General features: G+C 46.6%; 1 protein-coding gene across 3 annotated transcripts in view; it reads right to left on the bottom strand.

Moving 5' to 3' along the window:
• The window catches only part of ralylb (RALY RNA binding protein like b), a 197,881-nt gene that overhangs the window by 15,193 nt on the left and 158,253 nt on the right, over nt 1–24,435 (bottom strand). For all 3 annotated transcript variants that reach the window (XM_087790265.1, XM_087790264.1, XM_087790267.1), the window contains exons 3-4: nt 4,754–4,829; nt 1,600–1,647 (exon numbers count right to left, since the gene is read on the bottom strand). In XM_087790265.1, coding sequence (XP_087646391.1) covers nt 1,600–1,647; nt 4,754–4,829 — 124 coding nt within the window. The remainder of the gene's footprint in view (nt 1–1,599; nt 1,648–4,753; nt 4,830–24,435) is intronic.

Here is a 24,435-nt window from a genome sequence, read left to right as displayed (position 1 = left end):
TATATAAAAAAGTAAGTACATTTTAAAATACTCAAAAGTTTAAATTCTTAAAAAACTAATAAAACTTTTCAATAAACACATGATTGAATTCAATTATGAGAAAAATCAATGTTTAAATATCTTCCTACATTCAAATGAAACAACAGAAGAAAAACAATAAATATATTTGAGAAGTACATTTTATCCTGAACACTAAAGAATTCGTAGAACTATGCAAGTATTACGATACAAGGATACGATATATACTGATATATGGTGATAGTAATTTGATGCTATATAATATAGTGATGCTCTCAAGTACTGAACAAGTATTGATGCTGTCAAGTACTGAACAAGTATGGATATTGTCAAGTATTGATACTGTCAAGTACTGAACAAGTATTGTTTCGATTTTGATAGTATAGTAACACGTATAGATGCTCTCAAGTACTGAACAAGTATTGATGCTGCCAAGTACTGAACAAGTCTTGATATTGTCAAGTATTGATGCTGTAATGTACTGAACAAGTATTGATATTGTCAAGTATTGATACTGTCAAGTACTGAACAAGTATTGATGCTGTCAAGTACTGAACAAGTATTGATACTGTCAAGTATTGACACTGTCAAGTATTGATACTGTCAAGTATTGATACTGTCAAGTACTGAACAAGTATTGATACTGTCAAGTATTGATACTGTCAAGTACTGAACAAGTATTGATACTGTCAAGTATTGATACTGTCAAGTACTGAACAAGTATTGATACTGTCAAGTATTGATACTGTCAAGTACTGAACATGTCAAGTACTGAACAAGTATTGATACTGTCAAGTACTGAACAAGTATTGATACTGTCAAGTATTGAACAAGTATTGATGCTGCCAAGTACTGAACAAGTATTGATATTGTCAAGTATTGATACTGTCAAGTACTGAACAAGTATTGATGCTGTCAAGTACTGAACAAGTATTGATACTGTCAAGTATTGACACTGTCAAGTATTGATACTGTCAAGTATTGACACTGTCAAGTATTGATACTGTCAAGTATTGATACTGTCAAGTACTGAACAAGTATTGATACTGTCAAGTATTGATACTGTCAAGTACTGAACAAGTATTGATACTGTCAAGTATTGATACTGTCAAGTACTGAACAAGTATTGATACTGTCAAGTATTGATACTGTCAAGTACTGAACATGTCAAGTACTGAACATGTCAAGTACTGAACAAGTATTGATACTGTAAAGTACTGAACAAGTATTGATACTGTAAAGTATTGATACTGTCAAATACTACACAGATCACGGATCAGACTGAATCATTCGTCTGAATCAAATATTTGTGTCTACGATGGAACGATGATCGTGTAATGAAGTGATTTCAAATGTCAGATGTTGTCTCTGGCGACTCAAGAGTGAAGCGAAGGTTCATTAAATGTCAGATCAAAGTGTCTCGTCTTCACTGACGGCGCTGACATTCAGTGTCTGGAGAGACGAGCTCGTCCATCAGCTGCTGATCGATGAACATGACGTCACCATCAGAAGAGGAAGATGTTCCAGTGTGTTTGGATCTATGATCCTACAAACCATCATCACGACTCTAGTGACACGTACCTGCTGTAGAAATCATCCCTGTAGTACTCGTAGTCCAACTCATAACCACTGCAAGACAGAGAGACAAGAAGACCATTAAAAAACAACAACAACAGCATTGAACTCATCCTGAAACCAGCCAATCACAGCAGGAGGCCGTTAAAACAAAGTCTGGTTCTGCTCCAGGTTTCTGAGCCGCTCTAGTAGAAGAACTTACATTTCTCCTTCAAACTCTTCACTGGCTGCCAGTTTCTTTCAGGATCATTTTAAAATTCTGGTTCTTACTTTCAGATCTATTCATGGTCAGACCTTCATGATCTGATCCAGACTTACACCCCAGCTCGGGCTCTGAGGTCTGTGGATCAGAATCTACTGATGGTTCCTGAACTTCCGGACCAGAGGAGAGAAATCCTTCCAGACTGTTGCTCCTAAGCTTTGGAACCATCTCTGTGTTTGATGATCTACTGACTCCTTCAAGAAACATGTGTGTTTGATGATCTACTGACTCCTTCAAGAAACATGTGTGTTTGATGATCTACTGACTCCTTCAAGAAACATCTGTGTTTGATGATCTACTGACTCCTTCAAGAAACATCTGTGTTTGATGATCTACTGACTCCTTCAAGAAACATCTGTGTTTGATGATCTACTGACTCCTTCAAGAAACATCTGTGTTTGATGATCTACTGACTCCTTCAAGAAACATCTGTGTTCGATGATCTACTGACTCCTTCAAGAAACATCTGTGTTTGATGATCTACTGACTCCTTCAAGAAACGTCTGTGTTTGATGATCTACTGACTCCTTCAAGAAACATCTGTGTTTGATGATCTACTGACTCCTTCAAGAAACATGTGTGTTTGATGATCTACTGACTCCTTCAAGAAACATCTGTGTTTGATGATCTACTGACTCCTTCAAGAAACGTCTGTGTTTGATGATCTACTGACTCCTTCAAGAAACATCTGTGTTTGATGATCTACTGACTCCTTCAAGAAACATCTGTGTTTGATGATCTACTGACTCCTTCAAGAAACATCTGTGTTTGATGATCTACTGACTCCTTCAAGAAACATCTGTGTTTGATGATCTACTGACTCCTTCAAGAAACATCTGTGTTTGATGATCTACTGACTCCTTCAAGAAACATCTGTGTTTGATGATCTACTGACTCCTTCAAGAAACATCTGTGTTTGATGATCTACTGACTCCTTCAAGAAACATCTGTGTTTGATGATCTACTGACTCCTTCAAGAAACATCTGTGTTTGATGATCTACTGACTCCTTCAAGAAACATCTGTGTTTGATGATCTACTGACTCCTTCAAGAAACATCTGTGTTTGATGATCTACTGACTCCTTCAAGAAACATCTGTGTTTGATGATCTACTGACTCCTTCAAGAAACATCTATGTTTGATGATCTACTGACTCCTTCAAGAAACATCTGTGTTTGATGATCTACTGACTCCTTCAAGAAACATCTGTGTTTGATGATCTACTGACTCCTTCAAGAAACATCTGTGTTTGATGATCTACTGACTCCTTCAAGAAACATCTGTGTTTGATGATTTAACAGTAATGAAGTCTCGATTTGGTTTAATGTGAAAATAATTAAAACTGTTGTTTTTACTTGATTCTTAAAAGAACAACAAAGAAAGATGAGATCAATTCAATCTCAAGAACTGTGGCTCAGATCCAGAGGAACGACTGGAGTTGTCGTCACAGACGTGATGTGTTTGTGTTTGTGTGTGAAATGCAAATGAGTGTTTACAGCTGAGAATCAGACGAGAACAACGAGAGCTAAATTCATCAGCAGCTCTTCCTCTGGATCACACGGATGTTTAGTCGGGAATAGAAAGCAGCAGCGAAACTCTGTGGTGACAGTAAACAAGCTTTGATGGGTTCGAGCTCGCAGGAGAATCGCGGTCGCACTTAATGGCGCTTTTATAGCAGCGCGAGCTTTAATAGCAGCGCGAGCTTTAATAGCAGCGCGAGCTTTAATAGCAGCGCGAGCTTTATTAGCAGCGCGAGCTTTAATAGCAGCGCGAGCTTTATTAGCGGCGCGAGCTTTCAGGAGCCGCCGACATCTCCGGGGAAACGAGAACACACTGGTGAAAGTAATTATTGTTGTTGTTTCTGTTGCAATTAACATCCAATTAACGAATAGAAACAAGAACATGTTGTCACTTCTTTACTCTGTATAACCAACTACAAACATTATCATAAAGTCTATTGTTTCTGTAACTAAAGTTCATTGAAATTCATTTGAAAAAAACTGATAATATATTATAATAAGATAATGACACTGTTTCATGAAGCTTCATCAACACATCACTACCATCTAGTGGACTCTGAAGATATTTACACTGTTTTTTAATGAAGCTTCATCAACACATCACTACCATCTAGTGGACTCTGAAGATAATGACACTGTTTCATGAAGCTTCATCAACACATCACTACCATCTAGTGGACTCTGAAGATAATGACACTGTTTCATGAAGCTTCATCAACACATCACTACCATCTAGTGGACTCTGAAGATAATGACACTGTTTCATGAAGCTTCATCGACACATCACTACCATCTAGTGGACTCTGAAGATAATGACACTGTTTCATGAAGCTTCATCGACACATCACTACCATCTAGTGGACTCTGAAGATACTGACACTGTTTCATGAAGCTTCATCAACACATCACTACCATCTAGTGGACTCTGAAGATAATGACACTGTTTCATGAAGCTTCGTCAACACATCACTACCATCTAGTGGACTCTGAAGATAATGACACTGTTTCATGAAGCTTCATCGACACATCACTACCATCTAGTGGACTCTGAAGATAATGACACTGTTTCATGAAGCTTCATCGACACATCACTACCATCTAGTGGACTCTGAAGATAATGACACTGTTTCATGAAGCTTCATCAACACATCACTACCATCTAGTGGACTCTGAAGATAATGACACTGTTTCATGAAGCTTCATCAACACATCACTACCATCTAGTGGACTCTAAAGATAATGACACTGTTTCATGAAGCTTCATCGACAAATCATTACTAAATACCTAGAATAAATCAAAATATCATGAGTTTCCTCAGAATTTTTTTTTGTTGCTGAATCTTTCTACGAAAATTCGACCGAGAGAGTGAATTCTTACCTGTACACGGTCGACAGCGGTCGCTTGGTGGCGGCTTTGGGTCTGTAAGGTTTTGGTTCTCCTGCCATGTTTATGTCTGCAGAACAAGAATCACACGTCAGCAAATCTTACGCAGTCTTTAGTTTGAAAATGGTTTTCACTGAACTGGTGTCAAACGCCTGGTGCAGGCTCAGGTCGATCCTTCATCATATTTACTGTTTCTTTTCAACGAGTCAGAACATTTCAAACCTTTGATCATTGAGCTACTGTAAGGATTTTCATTCTGTCAAGTCGTTTTCAGCATAAAAAGGATATTTTTTTTATTTATTTTTTTAATATTCCTTGGTCTTAATACACAACCATAATTGAATGTATTCAAATTCTTCTGGTGATGTAGTAGTTAGTGTATTTAAAACATGTCCCTGTTGGAATCCTTTGACATCAGAAACCACTCATTGATGTACTTTAACATGTTTGAACTCCAGATAGTAAAACAAAGTTAACATTTGTCAGGAAAATACCTAAATTGTTGCACCAATGCTTCAATGTTGTCACCTGATCGTTTACGCGTCGCATGATTGGCTAAACATCAGCTTTAAAAGCTGCTGGAGTCTCCTGTATCCTCTCGTCCTCAGTCATTTCATCCTGCCTTTAGTGGCCGAGGAGGTAACGGCTGCTGCCATCTATAAACTCTTTATTATTATTGATACATAACGCATAAAATAACTATGATTAAAAAAAAACAAGTTTTAATTCAACACCGATGTTTTCAACTTCATAATACATGGAAGTCACATGACACAGTCGTCGACCTCTTTCAATGAAAGCCTTCCTTTTCCAATTAAAAACTGTGAAGGAAGACAAGAAGACGTGACTTTTATCAAGAGAACTAAAGAAAATAATTTCAGTTTAATGTTAAAGTCTAAATTTGTTATGAAGTATTTGTACTTCCTCTGGTAAACTCTGAATTCATCATCAGCGGCAACAACCTTCACATTCTCCAGCTCAGAATGAAGATCTTTTCAAGACAGAAAACCTTGTCGTGGGCGACGGTGTTGAAGGATTGAAACCTCGAACGTCTAATTGAAGCAAAGGTTTTCGATGAATCGCGACATGAACTCGAGGTTTTGTCTCCCAGGAAAAAACACTTCTGGTGGCGAGTTTTTAATTCCAGCGGGGTCAAGAGGTTCTTCAGGAACAGAAACTTTTGACGTGTTTTCGTGAAGTTACATCTCGACGTCGCGATGACAAACGAGCCGAGTCGTGAAGAATCATCTTCCCGGAGCCAATAACGAGCGTTGAACGCCTCAAAAGCTGCTTCACTGGTGAGAAACTCTCCAATAAACTCTTATATTTCCACATAACATGAATATTCTTCGGGCCTCGCAGCAGCAACATCTCTTTCAATTATTCAACACCTTCGACACTGAAGCGAGGAAGAAGAAGCTCTTGGCAAACTTTCCGGCTCTCGACAGAAGATTCAAGTTCCACGTTCACACTCGGTGTGTACTTGTGTGTGTTGTTGGTACACACTTGACGGCACACGTCGCCTGACTTGAGAGATAATTACGAGCTTCCTCGTTAGCTCGAAGATTTGCGTGAAGAGCCAAACATTAATTAGCCTGAAAAGTTCGGCTCAAGCCCAGAGACTGAAGGAGCTTTGATGTCCACGTTTGTTTTTCTCGCTGAGGTCAGTAGATGTTAACCCTTGATTCACAAGCCTGGTAAGTAAGTAAGTAATATTTATCGAGCGCTTTTCCAGACCAGGGTCACAAACGCTTAAACAATCAAAACAATATTCAATAAAATATATACTTTAAAGATCAAGAAGACACCAAACAAACACAAGAGTCTCAGAGAATCAAGGAAAAGCTCAAATAAAAGTGTCTTCAGATGTTTCTTGAAGGAGTCAGTAGATCATCAAACACAGATGTTTCTTGAAGGAGTCAGTAGATCATCAAACACAGATGTTTCTTGAAGGAGTCAGTAGATCATCAAACACAGATGTTTCTTGAAGGAGTCAGTAGATCATCAAACACAGATGTTTCTTGAAGGAGTCAGTAGATCATCAAACACAGATGTTTCTTGAAGGAGTCAGTAGATCATCAAACACAGATGTTTCTTGAAGGAGTCAGTAGATCATCAAACACAGATGTTTCTTGAAGGAGTCAGTAGATCATCAAACACAGATGTTTCTTGAAGGAGTCAGTAGATCATCAAACACACATGTTTCTTGAAGGAGTCAGTAGATCATCAAACACAAATGTTTCTTGAAGGAGTCAGTAGATCATCAAACACAGATGTTTCTTGAAGGAGTCAGTAGATCATCAAACACAGATGTTTCTTGAAGGAGTCAGTAGATCATCAAACACAGATGTTTCTTGAAGGAGTCAGTAGATCATCAAACACAGATGTTTCTTGAAGGAGTCAGTAGATCATCAAACACAGAGATGGTTCCAAAGCTTAGGAGCAACAGTCTGGAAGGATTTCTCTCCTCTGGTCCAGAAGTTCAGGAACCATCAGTAGATTCTGATCCACAGACCTCAGAGCCCGAGCTGGGGTGTAAGTCTGGATCAGATCATGAAGGTCTGACAAGGAATAGATCTGAAAGTAAGAACCAGAATTTTAAAATGATCCTGAAAGAAACTAGTGAAGAGTTTGAAGGAGAAATGTGAGTTCTTCTACTAGAGCGGCTCAGAAACCTGGAGCAGAACCAGACTTTGTTTTTTTTTAACAGCCTCCTGCTGTGATTGGCCTGTTTCAGGATGAGTTCAATGCGGTTTTTGTTGTTTGTTGTTTTTTAATGGTCTTCTTGTCTCTCTGTCTTCGAGTGGTTATGAGTTTGACTACGAGTACTACAGGTACGTGTCACTTGATTCTTGATGACTGGCCGCCAGTGAAGAGTTTGAAGGAGAAATGTGAGTTCTTCTACTAGAGCGGCTCAGAATTCTGGTTGCAGAGTTTTGTATGAACTGCAGGCGAGAAGATCCTTCTGGTTTAGACACAGAATAAACTGTTACAATAGTGTAAATGATACAAACACATAGATTATAAGATCCAGATCAGAATGTTTTCCTAGGTTTATAGATTTTTCCCAGTCGAAGGAAACAGTCATCGTTCTACAGTGTCCAGGGCCGAGCGAGCGAACCGTCGCTAAGACACGCCACGACAACTAATGAGTCCGATGGGATGAAGCGACAGCTTCCTTCTGGGAGTCACAGACTCTTGTCTCCTCGTCTGTAGCCGTCACTCGTGTTCTGGGATGACTTTTCAATCCAATTTCCTGCCCCTGCTGACCGACACAAGATGAATCCTGCGGTTTGTTCCAGGTACGAGTCAGACGTCCGACCAGCAGAGAGATGACAGTTCAAGGCTCTGCTTCTGTTTGAATAGATTCTTAACAGGCGACTCGTATTCTTTCTGAAACCGAGGCTGATGATAAAAACACATTCCGTCACTAATCCTACAGATGCCAAATACTTTAGACTGGAATGAGTTTGATTCTTACAAATAAGAGTTAACCAGTTATAATGTTCAACTGACGTTAAACATGAAGAAAAAGTGTGGGAGATAATGTGTGGAATAATGTGGGAGATGATGCTGGAGATAATGTGAGAGTCAGTGTGGGAGTCAGTGTGGGAGTCAGTGTGGGAGTCAATGTGGAAGTCAGTGTGGGAGTCAGTGTGGGAGTCAGTTTGGGAGTCAGTGTGGGAGTCAGTGTGGGAGTCAGTGTGGGAGTCAGTGTGGAAGTCAGTGTGGGAGTCAGTGTGGGAGTCAGTGTGGGAGTCAGTGTGGGAGTCAGTGTGGGAGTCAGTTTGGGAGTCAGTGTGGGAGTCAGTTTGGGAGTCAGTGTGGGAGTCAGTTTGGGAGTCAGTGTGGGAGTCAGTTTGGGAGTCAGTGTGGGAGTCAGTTTGGGAGTCAGTGTGGGAGTCAGTGTGGGAGTCAGTGTGGGAGTCAGTGTGGGAGTCAGTGTGGGAGTCAGTGTGGGAGTCAGTTTGGGAGTCAGTGTGGGAGTCAGTGTGGGAGTCAGTTTGGGAGTCAGTGTGGGAGTCAGTTTGGGAGTCAGTGTGGGAGTCAGTTTGGGAGTCAGTGTGGGAGTCAGTTTGGGAGTCAGTGTGGGAGTCAGTTTGGGAGTCAGTGTGGGAGTCAGTGTGGAAGTCAGTGTGGGAGTCAGTGTGGGAGTCAGTGTGGGAGTCAGTTTGGGAGTCAGTGTGGGAGTCAGTGTGGGAGTCAGTTTGGGAGTCAGTGTGGGAGTCAGTGTGGGAGTCAGTGTGGGAGTCAGTGTGGGAGTCAATGTGGGAGTCAGTGTGGGAGTCAGTGTGGGAGTCAGTGTGGGAGTCAATGTGGGAGTCAGTTTGGGAGTCAGTGTGGGAGTCAGTGTGGGAGTCAGTGTGGGAGTCAGTGTGGGAGTCAATGTGGGAGTCAGTGTGGGAGTCAGTGTGGGAGTCAGTGTGGGAGTCAGTGTGGGAGTCAATGTGGGAGTCAGTGTGGGAGTCAGTGTGGGAGTCAGTGTGGGAGTCAGTGTGGGAGTCAGTGTGGGAGTCAGTGTGGGAGTCAGTTTGGGAGTCAGTGTGGGAGTCAATGTGGGAGTCAGTGTGGGAGTCAGTGTGGGAGTCAGTGTGGGAGTCAGTGTGGCAGTCAATGTGGGAGTCAGTGTGGGAGTCAGTTTGGGAGTCAGTGTGGGAGTCAGTGTGGGAGTCAGTGTGGGAGTCAGTGTGGGAGTCAGTGTGGGAGTCAATGTGGGAGTCAATGTGGGAGTCAGTGTGGGAGTCAGTGTGGGAGTCAGTGTGGGAGTCAATGTGGGAGTCAGTGTGGGAGTCAATGTGGGAGTCAGTGTGGGAGTCAGTGTGGGAGTCAGTGTGGGAGTCAGTGTGGGAGTCAATGTGGGAGTCAGTGTGGGAGTCAGTGTGGGAGTCAGTGTGGGAGTGAGTGTGGGAGTCAGTGTGGGAGTCAGTGTGGGAGTCAGTGTGGGAGTCAGTGTGGGAGTCAATGTGGGAGTCAGTGTGGGAGTCAGTGTGGGAGTCAGTGTGGGAGTCAATGTGGGAGTCAGTGTGGGAGTCAATGTGGGAGTCAGTGTGGGAGTCAGTGTGGGAGTCAGTGTGGGAGTCAATGTGGGAGTCAATGTGGGAGTCAGTGTGGGAGTCAGTGTGGGAGTCAGTGTGGGAGTCAGTGTGGGAGTCAGTGTGGGAGTCAAGAATGGTGTCAGGATAAAACAAATACAAACAAATGTAATCAAATACAAATAAACCACAAACATGTTTAGATAAATTAATAACAAAACAGTAGCTTTTAAATCAAAACATAATTCCTTGAAGTCAGAGTTGTTTGAAAACAGGTTCATCTGGAGAAGTTCACCATAAATCAGGTACAAACCAGCTTCAGCTCGACTGTCTGGACCTGCGGGCGTCATGGGTCGAACCCAGCTTGTGCAATATTCAGCGTCTTGAGAGATTCTCACATATAAACAACAGTGTATGAACAGAGAAGAATAGTTGAACATGTTGCATCATGGGTATAAAAGTGTGGCTGCCAGGTTTGTTACATTTGTTCTATAAGTTCAGACACTAAAGTTACTGACCAACAAAAGTTTGTTCTCAACACACAACTCTGAGCACAAACACAACTCTGAGCACAAACACAACTCTGAGCACAAACACAACTCTGAGCACAAACACAACTCTGAGCACAAACACAACTCTGAGCACAAACACAACTCTGAGCACAAACACAACTCTGCGCACAAACACAACTCTGCGCACAAACACAACTCTGAGCACAAACACAACTCTGAGCACAAACACAACTCTGAGCACAAACACAACTCTGAGCACAAACACAACTCTGCGCACAAACACAACTATGAGCACAAACACAACTCTGAGCACAAACACAACTCTGCGCACAAACACAACTCTGAGCACAAACACAACTCTGAGCACAAACACAACTCTGCGCACAAACACAACTCTGAGCACAAACACAACTCTGAGCACAAACACAACTCTGCGCACAAACACAACTCTGAGCACAAACACAACTCTGCGCACAAACACAACTCTGCGCACAAACACAACTCTGAGCACAAACACAACTCTGAGCACAAACACAACTCTGAGCACAAACACAACTCTGCGCACAAACACAACTCTGCACACAAACACAACTCTGAGCACAAACACAACTCTGCGCACAAACACAACTCTGCGCACAAACACAACTCTGAGCACAAACACAACTCTGAGCACAAACACAACTCTGCGCACAAACACAACTCTGAGCACAAACACAACTCTGAGCACAAACACAGCTCTGAGCACAAACACAACTCTGCGCACAAACACAACTCTGAGCACAAACACAACTCTGAGCACAAACACAACTCTGAGCACAAACACAACTCTGAGCACAAACACAACTCTGAGCACAAACACAACTCTGCGCACAAACACAACTCTGAGCACAAACACAATTCTGAGCACAAACACAACTCTGAGCACAAACACAACTCTGCGCACAAACACAACTCTGAGCACAAACACAACTCTGAGCACAAACACAACTCTGAGCACAAACACAACTCTGAGCACAAACACAACTCTCTCAACTTCTCAACAAACTACTGAACTACGAGAGACTTTAATTCCCAAATTTGAATTAAATATTAATTAAAAGTGTATAAAAAACAAGAATATTAGTTGATGCTAAATCACATGAAGTTATCAAACGTAAGAATTGTTTAATAATTGACATATTTTATAAAATTGACATTTTAGGAATAACAGGTTGAAAGGTTTTATTTCTTCTTCTACCTTCTTTCTCCTTTTTATTTTTACACAGAGTTTCATCTTCAAATTTAAAAAAATGATGAAAATGTTTGTATTATAAATTGACATCAATATAAAACTTTGTGAAAATAATTGATTTTTAAATTAAATTATTCTTTTTAAGCCCAAAAAAGTCAACTTTTCAATAAAAGTATTAAATTGATTTATTTCCAAAAAAGAAGTTTCAACATTTGAAATGAAACGATTCATTAAACGACGACAAATACTTTCAAGGAAAACAAAGTTTCTCTCTTTTGATGAATCTTTCAAACCGTTTTCACTTCAATCCTCTTTCTCTCGTGTTCGTGATCAGAGCCGCTGTCAGGCACGAGTGCGACGGACTCACAACAACAACAACAACAACAACAACAACAACAACAACAACAACGACGCAGCAGGAAGTGAAGCATCAAAAGCTTCTTTAATTTCCTCTCGTTTGATGATGAAGGTGCGACGACGTCTTCATCGTCTTCATCTTCATCTCATCGACCCTCGAGGCGAAAACACGCCGAGATCAAGCCTTTTGCAAATGTGTTGCCGATCAAATATTCATGACGTTCATCATCCAGACGTCGCTGATCAAATGTTTCTCCAGACGAGCGACTCTGAAGACCAGCTTCTCCTTCTAACCTGGACAGACTCGTGATGAAGTGATGATGGTTTGAGTCCAGCAGGTTTGAAGCCAGTCGTCATGACGGATGTTCACCACTAGAGGCGCCAGAGAAGAGCCGACAACAAACCCCCTGTGGATTCTTTTTGTGATGTCGGGACTTTCTAGAGTCGACTTCATGACCTCGATCCATGATCCGCTTTCTAGAGTCGACTTCATGACCTCGATCCATGATCCGCTTTCTAGAGTCGACTTCATGACCTCGATCCATGATCCACTTTCTAGAGTCGACTTCATGACCTCGATCCATGATCCACTTTCTAGAGTCGACTTCATGACCTCGATCCATGTTCCACTTTCTAGAGTCGACTTCATGACCTCGATCCATGATCCACTTTCTAGAGTCGACTTCACGACCTCGATCCATGATCCACTTTCTAGAGTCGACTTCATGACCTCGATCCATGATCCACTTTCTAGAGTCGACGTCATGACCTCGATCCATGATCCACTTTCTAGAGTCGACTTCATGACCTCGATCCATGATCCACTTTCTAGAGTCGACTTCATGACCTCGATCCATGATCCACTTTCTAGAGTCGACTTCATGACCTCGATCCATGATCCACTTTCTAGAGTCGACTTCATGACCTCGATCCATGATCCACTTTCTAGAGTCGACTTCATGACCTCGATCCATGATCCACTTTCTAGAGTCGACTTCACGACCTCGATCCATGATCCGCTTTCTAGAGTCGACTTCACGACCTCGATCCGCTTTCTGGAGTCGACTTCACGACCTCGATCCATGATCCGCTTTCTAGAGTCGACTTCACGACCTCGATCCATGATCCGCTTTCTAGAGTCGACTTCACAACCTCGATCCATGATCCGCTTTCTAGAGTCGACTTCACGACCTCGATCCATGATCCACTTTCTAGAGTCGACTTCACGACCTCAATCCATGATCCACTTTCTAGAGTCGACTTCACGACCTCGATCCATGATCCGCTTTCTAGAGTCGACTTCATGACCTCGATCCATGATCCACTTTCTAGAGTCGACTTCACGACCTCGATCCATGATCCACTTTCTAGAGTCGACTTCATGACCTCGATCCATGATCCACTTTCTAGAGTCGACTTCATGACCTCGATCCATGATCCGCTTTCTAGAGTCGACTTCACGACCTCGATCCATGATCCGCTTTCTAGAGTCGACTTCACGACCTCGATCCATGATCCACTTTCTAGAGTCGACTTCATGACCTCGATCCATGATCCACTTTCTAGAGTCGACTTCACGACCTCGATCCATGATCCACTTTCTAGAGTCGACTTCACGACCTCGATCCATGATCCACTTTCTAGAGTCGACTTCATGACCTCGATCCATGATCCACTTTCTAGAGTCGACTTCACGACCTCGATCCATGATCCACTTTCTAGAGTCGACTTCACGACCTCGATCCATGATCCACTTTCTAGAGTCGACTTCACGACCTCGATCCATGATCCACTTTCTAGAGTCGACTTCACGACCTCGATCCATGATCCACTTTCTAGAGTCGACTTCACGACCTCGATCCATGATCCACTTTCTAGAGTCGACTTCACGACCTCGATCCATGATCCACTTTCTAGAGTCGACTTCACGACCTCGATCCATGATCCACTTTCTAGAGTCGACTTCACGACCTCGATCCATGATCCGCTTTCTAGAGTCGACTTCACGACCTCGATCCATGATCCACTTTCTAGAGTCGACTTCACGACCTCGATCCATGATCCACTTTCTAGAGTCGACTTCACGACCTCGATCCATGATCCGCTTTCTAGAGTCGACTTCACGACCTCGATCCATGATCCACTTTCTAGAGTCGACTTCACGACCTCGATCCATGATCCACTTTCTAGAGTCGACTTCACGACCTCGATCCATGATCCACTTTCTAGAGTCGACTTCACGACCTCGATCCATGATCCGCTTTCTAGAGTCGACTTCACGACCTCGATCCACTTTCTAGAGTCGACTTCACGACCTCGATCCATGATCCACTTTCTAGAGTCGACTTCACGACCTCGATCCATGATCCGCTTTCTAGAGTCGACTTCACGACCTCGATCCATGATCCACTTTCTAGAGTCGACTTCACGACCTCGATCCATGATCCACTTTCTAGAGTCGACTTCACGACCTCGATCCATGATCCGCTTTCTAGAGTCGACTTCACGACCTCGATCCATGATCCACTTTCTAGAGTCGACTTCACGACCTCGATCCATGATCCACTTTCTAGAGTCGACTTCACGACCTCGATCCATGATCCACTTTCTAGAGTCGACTTCACGACCTCGATCCATGATCCACTTTCTAGAGTCGACTTCACGACCTCGATCCATGATCCGCTTTCTAGAGTCGACTTCACGACCTCGATCCATGATCCACTTTCTAGAGTCGACTTCACGACCTCGATCCATGATCCACTTTCTAGAGTCGACTTCACGACCTCAATCCATGATCCGCTTTCTAGAGTCGACTTCACGACCTCGATCCATGATCCGCTTTCTAGAGTCGACTTCACGACCTCGATCCATGATCCACTTTCTAGAGTCGACTTCAGGACCTCGATCCATGATCCACTTTCTAGAGTCGACTTCAAGACCTCGATCCATGATCCACTTTCTAGAGTCGACTTCACGACCTCGATCCATGATCCACTTTCTAGAGTCGACTTCACGACCTCGATCCATGATCCACTTTCTAGAGTCGACTTCACGACCTCGATCCATGATCCACTTTCTAGAGTCGACTTCACGACCTCGATCCATGATCCACTTTCTAGAGTCGACTTCACGACCTCGATCCATGATCCACTTTCTAGAGTCGACTTCATGACCTCGATCCATGATCCACTTTCTAGAGTCGACTTCACGACCTCGATCCATGATCCACTTTCTAGAGTCGACTTCACGACCTCGATCCATGATCCACTTTCTAGAGTCGACTTCAAGACCTCGATCCATGATCCACTTTCTAGAGTCGACTTCACGACCTCGATCCATGATCCACTTTCTAGAGTCGACTTCACGACCTCGATCCATGATCCACTTTCTAGAGTCGACTTCATGACCTCGATCCATGATCCACTTTCTAGAGTCGACTTCACGACCTCGATCCATGATCCACTTTCTAGAGTCGACTTCACGACCTCGATCCATGATCCACTTTCTAGAGTCGACTTCACGACCTCGATCCATGATCCACTTTCTAGAGTCGACTTCACGACCTCGATCCATGATCCACTTTCTAGAGTCGACTTCACGACCTTGATCCATGATCCACTTTCTAGAGTCGACTTCACGACCTCGATCCATGATCCGCTTTCTAGAGTCGACTTCACGACCTCGATCCACTTTCTAGAGTCGACTTCACGACCTCAATCCATGATCCGCTTTCTAGAGTCGACTTCACGACCTCGATCCATGATCCACTTTCTAGAGTCGACTTCACGACCTCGATCCATGATCCGCTTTCTAGAGTCGACTTCACGACCTCGATCCATGATCCACTTTCTAGAGTCGACTTCACGACCTCAATCCATGATCCGCTTTCTAGAGTCGACTTCACGACCTCGATCCATGATCCACTTTCTAGAGTCGACTTCATGACCTCGATCCATGATCCACTTTCTAGAGTCGACTTCATGACCTCGATCCATGATCCGCTTTCTAGAGTCGACTTCACGACCTCGATCCATGATCCGCTTTCTAGAGTCGACTTCACGACCTCGATCCATGATCCACTTTCTAGAGTCGACTTCAGGACCTCGATCCATGATCCACTTTCTAGAGTCGACTTCAAGACCTCGATCCATGATCCACTTTCTAGAGTCGACTTCACGACCTCGATCCATGATCCACTTTCTAGAGTCGACTTCATGACCTCGATCCATGATCCGCTTTCTAGAGTCGACTTCATGACCTCGATCCATGATCCGCTTTCTAGAGTCGACTTCACGACCTCGATCCATGATCCACTTTCTAGAGTCGACTTCAGGACCTCGATCCATGATCCACTTTCTAGAGTCGACTTCAAGACCTCGATCCATGATCCACTTTCTAGAGTCGACTTCACGACCTCGATCCATGATCCACTTTCTAGAGTCGACTTCACGACCTCGATCCATGATCCACTTTCTAGAGTCGACTTCATGACCTCGATCCATGATCCACTTTCTAGAGTCGACTTCACGACCTCGATCCATGATCCACTTTCTAGAGTCGACTTCACGACCTCGATCCATGATCCACTTTCTAGAGTCGACTTCACGACCTCGATCCATGATCCACTTTCTAGAGTCGACTTCACGACCTTGATCCATGATCCACTTTCTAGAGTCGACTTCACGACCTCGATCCATGATCCACTTTCTAGAGTCGACTTCACGACCTCGATCCATGATCCACTTTCTAGAGTCGACTTCACGACCTCGATCCATGATCCACTTTCTAGAGTCGACTTCACGACCTCGATCCATGATCCACTTTCTAGAGTCGACTTCATGACCTCGATCCATGATCCACTTTCTAGAGTCGACTTCATGACCTCGATCCATGATCCACTTTCTAGAGTCGACTTCATGACCTCGATCCATGATCCACTTTCTAGAGTCGACTTCATGACCTCGATCCATGATCCACTTTCTAGAGTCGACTTCACGACCTCGATCCATGATCCACTTTCTAGAGTCGACTTCATGACCTCGATCCATGATCCACTTTCTAGAGTCGACTTCATGACCTCGATCCATGATCCACTTTCTAGAGTCGACTTCATGACCTCGATCCATGATCCACTTTCTAGAGTCGACTTCACGACCTCGATCCATGATCCGCTTTCTAGAGTCGACTTCACGACCTCGATCCATGATCCACTTCGGACTCAAACACTCCAGAAGAAATAGCATCTCGTGGCAGAAGAACGAAGGACGTCTTAAAACGTTCTGCAGTGCATGGAGAGGAGCCTGTTGCCGTGGTTACTCTTCTGAGCCGCCCTAGTGTCGAGGGTCAAGAGCCTTCATCCTTTTCACCAACACACACACTTCATCACAGACACACATTCATCACAGACACACATTCATCACAGACACACACTTCATCACAGACACACATTCATCACAGACACACACTTCATCACAGACACACACTTCATCATAGACGCACACTTCAACAACACACACACTTCATCACAGACACACACTTCATCACAGACACACACTTCATCACAGACACACGCTTCATCACAGACACACACTTCATCACAGACACACACTTCATCCCAGACACACACTTCAACAACACACACACTTCATCACAGACACACACTTCATCACAGACACACGCTTCATCACAGACACACACTTCATCACAGACACACACTTCATCCCAGACACACACTTCAACAACACACACACTTCATCACAGACACACGCTTCATCACAGACACACGCTTCATCACAGACACACACTTCATCACAGACACACACTTCAACAACACACACACTTCATCACAGACACACACTTCATCACAGACACACACTTCATCACAGACACACGCTTCATCACAGACACACACTTCATCACAGACACACGCTTCATCACAGACACACACTTCATCACAGACACACGCTTCATCACAGACATACACTTCCTCACAGACACACACTTCATCACAGACACACACTTCATCACAGACACACACTTCAACAACACACACACTTCCTCACAGACACACACTTCATCACAGACACACACTTCATCACAGACACACACTTCAACAACACACACACTTCATCACAGACACACGCTTCATCACAGACACACGCTTCATCACAGACATACACTTCAACAACACACACACTTCATCACAGACACACACTTCAACAACACACACACTTCCTCACAGACACACACTTCATCACAGACACACACTTCATCACAGACACACACTTCAACAACACACACACTTCATCACAGACACACACTTCAACAACACACACACTTCCTCACAGACACACACTTCATCACAGACACACACTTCATCACAGACACACACTTCAACAACACACACACTTCATCACAGACACACACTTCATCACAGACACACACTTCAACAACACACACACTTCATCACAGACACACACTTCATCACAGACACACACTTCAACAACACACACACTTCATCACAGACACACACTTCAACAACACACACACTTCATCACAGACACACACTTCAACAACACACACACTTCATCACAGACACACACTTCAACAACACACACACTTCATCACAGACATACACTTCCTCAAAGACACACACTTCATCACAGACACACACTTCATCACAGACACACACTTCATCACAGACACACACTTCATCACATACACACACTTCCTCACAGACACACACTTCAACAACACACACACTTCCTCACAGACACACACTTCCTCACAGACACACACTTCATCACAGACACACACTTCCTCACAGACACACACTTCAACAACACACACACTTCCTCACAGACACACACTTCATCACAGACACACACTTCATCACAGACACACACTTCCTCACAGACACACACTTCAACACAGACACACACTTCATCACAGACACACACTTCCTCACGGACACACACTTCAACAACACACACACTTCCTCACAGACACACACAGAAAATATCTTTTTATATATTCTTTGCGTCATAAATCCTCTCAGAGCTGCTGCTGTCGAGACTCTCTTTGTGTCATCGTGACCGGAGGGTTCGTCCAGTTCCTCCTGCTGTGCTCATGAACACGCGTCGATACATCAGCTCCAGTGAGATCACAGCGACCGGAGGGTTCGTCCAGTTCCTCCTGCTGCGCTCATGAACACGCGTCGATACATCAGCTCCAGTGAGATCACAGCGACCGGAGGGTTCGTCCAGTTCCTCCTGCTGCGCTCATGAACACATGTCGATACATCAGCTCCAGTGAGATCACAGCGACCGGAGGGTTCGTCCAGTTCCTCCTGCTGTGCTCATGAACACGCGTCGATACATCAGCTCCAGTGAGATCACATCGACCGGAGGGTTCGTCCAGTTCCTCCTGCTGTGCTCATGAACACGCGTCGATACATCAGCTCCAGTGAGATCACAGCGACCGGAGGGTTCGTCCAGTTCCTCCTGCTGCGCTCATGAACACGCGTCGATACATCAGCTCCAGTGAGATCACAGCGACCGGAGGGTTCGTCCAGTTCCTCCTGCTGTGCTCATGAACACGCGTCGATACATCAGCTCCAGTGAGATCACATCGACCGGAGGGTTCGTCCAGTTCCTCCTGCTGTGCTCATGAACACGCGTCGATACATCAGCTCCAGTGAGATCACAGCGACCGGAGGGTTCGTCCAGTTCCTCCTGCTGTGCTCATGAACACGCGTCGATACATCAGCTCCAGTGAGATCACAGCGACCGGAGGGTTCGTCCAGTTCCTCCTGCTGCGCTCATGAACACGCGTCGATACATCAGCTCCAGTGAGATCACATCGACCGGAGGGTTCGTCCAGTTCCTCCTGCTGCTGCGCTCATGAACACGCGTCGATACATCAGCTCCAGTGAGATCACAGCGACCGGAGGGTTCGTCCAGTTCCTCCTGCTGCTGCGCTCATGAACACGCGTCGATACATCAGCTCCAGTGAGATCACAGCGACCGGAGGGTTCGTCCAGTTCCTCCTGCTGCGCTCATGAACACGCGTCGATACATCAGCTCCAGTGAGATCACAGCGACCGGAGGGTTCGTCCAGTTCCTCCTGCTGCGCTCATGAACACGCGTCGATACATCAGCTCCAGTGAGATCACAGTGACCGGAGGGTTCGTCCAGTTCCTCCTGCTGCGCTCATGAACACGCGTCGATACATCAGCTCCAGTGAGATCACAGCGACTGGAGGGTTCGTCCAGTTCCTCCTGCTGCGCTCATGAACACACGTCGATACATCAGCTCCAGTGAGATCACAGCGACCGGAGGGTTCGTCCAGTTCCTCCTGCTGCGCTCATGAACACACGTCGATACATCAGCTCCAGTGAGATCACAGCGACTGGAGGGTTCGTCCAGTTCCTCCTGCTGCGCTCATGAACACACGTCGATACATCAGCTCCAGTGAGATCACAGCGACCGGAGGGTTCGTCCAGTTCCTCCTGCTGCGCTCATGAACACGCGTCGATACATCAGCTCCAGTGAGATCACAGCGACCGGAGGGTTCGTCCAGTTCCTCCTGCTGCGCTCATGAACACACGTCGATACATCAGCTCCAGTGAGATCACAGCGACCGGAGGGTTCGTCCAGTTCCTCCTGCTGCGCTCATGAACACACGTCGATACATCAGCTCCAGTGAGATCACAGCGACCGGAGGGTTCGTCCAGTTCCTCCTGCTGTGCTCATGAACACACGTCGATACATCAGCTCCAGTGAGATCACATCGACCGGAGGGTTCGTCCAGTTCCTCCTGCTGCGCTCATGAACACACGTCGATACATCAGCTCCAGTGAGATCACAGCGACCGGAGGGTTCGTCCAGTTCCTCCTGCTGCGCTCATGAACACGCGTCGATACATCAGCTCCAGTGAGATCACAGCGACCGGAGGGTTCGTCCAGTTCCTCCTGCTGTGCTCATGAACACGCGTCGATACATCAGCTCCAGTGAGATCACAGCGACCGGAGGGTTCGTCCAGTTCCTCCTGCTGCACTCATGAACACGCGTCGATACATCAGCTCCAGTGAGATCACAGCGACCGGAGGGTTCGTCCAGTTCCTCCTGCTGCGCTCATGAACACGCGTCGATACAGCAGCTCCAGTGAGATCACAGCGACCGGAGGGTTCGTCCAGTTCCTCCTGCTGCGCTCATGAACACGCGTCGATACATCAGCTCCAGTGAGATCACAGCGACCGGAGGGTTCGTCCAGTTCCTCCTGCTGCGCTCATGAACACGCGTCGATACATCAGCTCCAGTGAGATCACAGTGACCGGAGGGTTCGTCCAGTTCCTCCTCCTGCTGCGCTCATGAACACGCGTCGATACATCAGCTCCAGTGAGATCACAGCGACCGGAGGGTTCGTCCAGTTCCTCCTGCTGCGCTCATGAACACGCGTCGATACATCAGCTCCAGTGAGATCACAGCGACCGGAGGGTTCGTCCAGTTCCTCCTGCTGCGCTCATGAACACGCGTCGATACATCAGCTCCAGTGAGATCACATCGACCGGAGGGTTCGTCCAGTTCCTCCTCCTGCTGCGCTCATGAACACGCGTCGATACATCAGCTCCAGTGAGATCACATCGACCGGAGGGTTCGTCCAGTTCCTCCTCCTGCTGCGCTCATGAACACGCGTCGATACATCAGCTCCAGTGAGATCACAGCGACCGGAGGGTTCGTCCAGTTCTTCCTGCTGTGCTCATGAACACGCGTCGATACATCAGCTCCAGTGAGATCACATCGACCGGAGGGTTCGTCCAGTTCCTCCTCCTGCTGCGCTCATGAACACGCGTCGATACATCAGCTCCAGTGAGATCACATCGACCGGAGGGTTCGTCCAGTTCCTCCTGCTGCGCTCATGAACACGCGTCGATACATCAGCTCCAGTGAGATCACAGCGACCGGAGGGTTCGTCCAGTTCCTCCTGCTGCGCTCATGAACACGCGTCGATACATCAGCTCCAGTGAGATCACATCGACCGGAGGGTTCGTCCAGTTCCTCCTCCTGCTGCGCTCATGAACACGCGTCGATACATCAGCTCCAGTGAGATCACATCGACCGGAGGGTTCGTCCAGTTCCTCCTGCTGCGCTCATGAACACGCGTCGATACATCAGCTCCAGTGAGATCACAGCGACCGGAGGGTTCGTCCAGTTCCTCCTGCTGCGCTCATGAACACGCGTCGATACATCAGCTCCAGTGAGATCACATCGACCGGAGGGTTCGTCCAGTTCCTCCTGCTGTGCTCATGAACACGCGTCGATACATCAGCTCCAGTGAGATCACAGCGACCGGAGGGTTCGTCCAGTTCCTCCTGCTGTGCTCATGAACACGCGTCGATACATCAGCTCCAGTGAGATCACATCGACCGGAGGGTTCGTCCAGTTCCTCCTGCTGTGCTCATGAACACGCGTCGATACATCAGCTCCAGTGAGATCACATCGACCGGAGGGTTCGTCCAGTTCCTCCTGCTGCGCTCATGAACACGCGTCGATACATCAGCTCCAGTGAGATCACATCGACCGGAGGGTTCGTCCAGTTCCTCCTGCTGCGCTCATGAACACGCGTCGATACATCAGCTCCAGTGAGATCACATCGACCGGAGGGTTCGTCCAGTTCCTCCTGCTGTGCTCATGAACACGCGTCGATACATCAGCTCCAGTGAGATCACAGTGACCGGAGGGTTCGTCCAGTTCCTCCTGCTGTGCTCATGAACACGCGTCGATACATCAGCTCCAGTGAGATCACAGCGACCGGAGGGTTCGTCCAGTTCCTCCTGCTGTGCTCATGAACACGCGTCGATACATCAGCTCCAGTGAGATCACAGCGACCGGAGGGTTCGTCCAGTTCCTCCTGCTGCTGCGCTCATGAACACGCGTCGATATATCAGCTCCAGTGAGATCACATCGACCGGAGGGTTCGTCCAGTTCCTCCTGCTGCGCTCATGAACACGCGTCGATACATCAGCTCCAGTGAGATCACATCGACCGGAGGGTTCGTCCAGTTCCTCCTGCTGCGCTCATGAACACGCGTCGATACATCAGCTCCAGTGAGATCACAGCGACCGGAGGGTTCGTCCAGTTCCTCCTGCTGTGCTCATGAACACGCGTCGATACATCAGCTCCAGTGAGATCACAGCGACCGGAGGGTTCGTCCAGTTCCTCCTGCTGCGCTCATGAACACGCGTCGATACAGCAGCTCCAGTGAGATCACAGCGACCGGAGGGTTCGTCCAGTTCCTCCTGCTGCGCTCATGAACACGCGTCGATACATCAGCTCCAGTGAGATCACAGCGACCGGAGGGTTCGTCCAGTTCCTCCTGCTGTGCTCATGAACACGCGTCGATACATCAGCTCCAGTGAGATCACAGCGACCGGAGGGTTCGTCCAGTTCCTCCTGCTGCGCTCATGAACACGCGTCGATACAGCAGCTCCAGTGAGATCACAGCGACCGGAGGGTTCGTCCAGTTCCTCCTGCTGCGCTCATGAACACGCGTCGATACATCAGCTCCAGTGAGATCACAGCGACCGGAGGGTTCGTCCAGTTCCTCCTGCTGCGCTCATGAACACGCGTCGATACATCAGCTCCAGTGAGATCACAGCGACCGGAGGGTTCGTCCAGTTCCTCCTCCTGCTGCGCTCATGAACACGCGTCGATACATCAGCTCCAGTGAGATCACATCGACCGGAGGGTTCGTCCAGTTCCTCCTCCTGCTGCGCTCATGAACACGCGTCGATACATCAGCTCCAGTGAGATCACATCGACCGGAGGGTTCGTCCAGTTCCTCCTCCTGCTGCGCTCATGAACACGCGTCGATACATCAGCTCCAGTGAGATCACATCGACCGGAGGGTTCGTCCAGTTCCTCCTCCTGCTGCGCTCATGAACACGCGTCGATACATCAGCTCCAGTGAGATCACAGCGACCGGAGGGTTCGTCCAGTTCCTCCTGCTGTGCTCATGAACACGCGTCGATACATCAGCTCCAGTGAGATCACATCGACCGGAGGGTTCGTCCAGTTCCTCCTCCTGCTGCGCTCATGAACACGCGTCGATACATCAGCTCCAGTGAGATCACATCGACCGGAGGGTTCGTCCAGTTCCTCCTGCTGCGCTCATGAACACGCGTCGATACATCAGCTCCAGTGAGATCACAGCGACCGGAGGGTTCGTCCAGTTCCTCCTGCTGCGCTCATGAACACGCGTCGATACATCAGCTCCAGTGAGATCACATCGACCGGAGGGTTCGTCCAGTTCCTCCTCCTGCTGCGCTCATGAACACGCGTCGATACATCAGCTCCAGTGAGATCACATCGACCGGAGGGTTCGTCCAGTTCCTCCTGCTGCGCTCATGAACACGCGTCGATACATCAGCTCCAGTGAGATCACATCGACCGGAGGGTTCGTCCAGTTCCTCCTGCTGTGCTCATGAACACGCGTCGATACATCAGCTCCAGTGAGATCACATCGACCGGAGGGTTCGTCCAG

Source organism: Callionymus lyra, chromosome 4 (genome assembly GCF_982586985.1).
Source record: "Callionymus lyra chromosome 4, fCalLyr1.hap1.1, whole genome shotgun sequence".
Lineage (NCBI taxonomy): Eukaryota > Metazoa > Chordata > Actinopteri > Syngnathiformes > Callionymidae > Callionymus > Callionymus lyra.
This window is presented reverse-complemented; position numbering and strand designations above follow the sequence as displayed.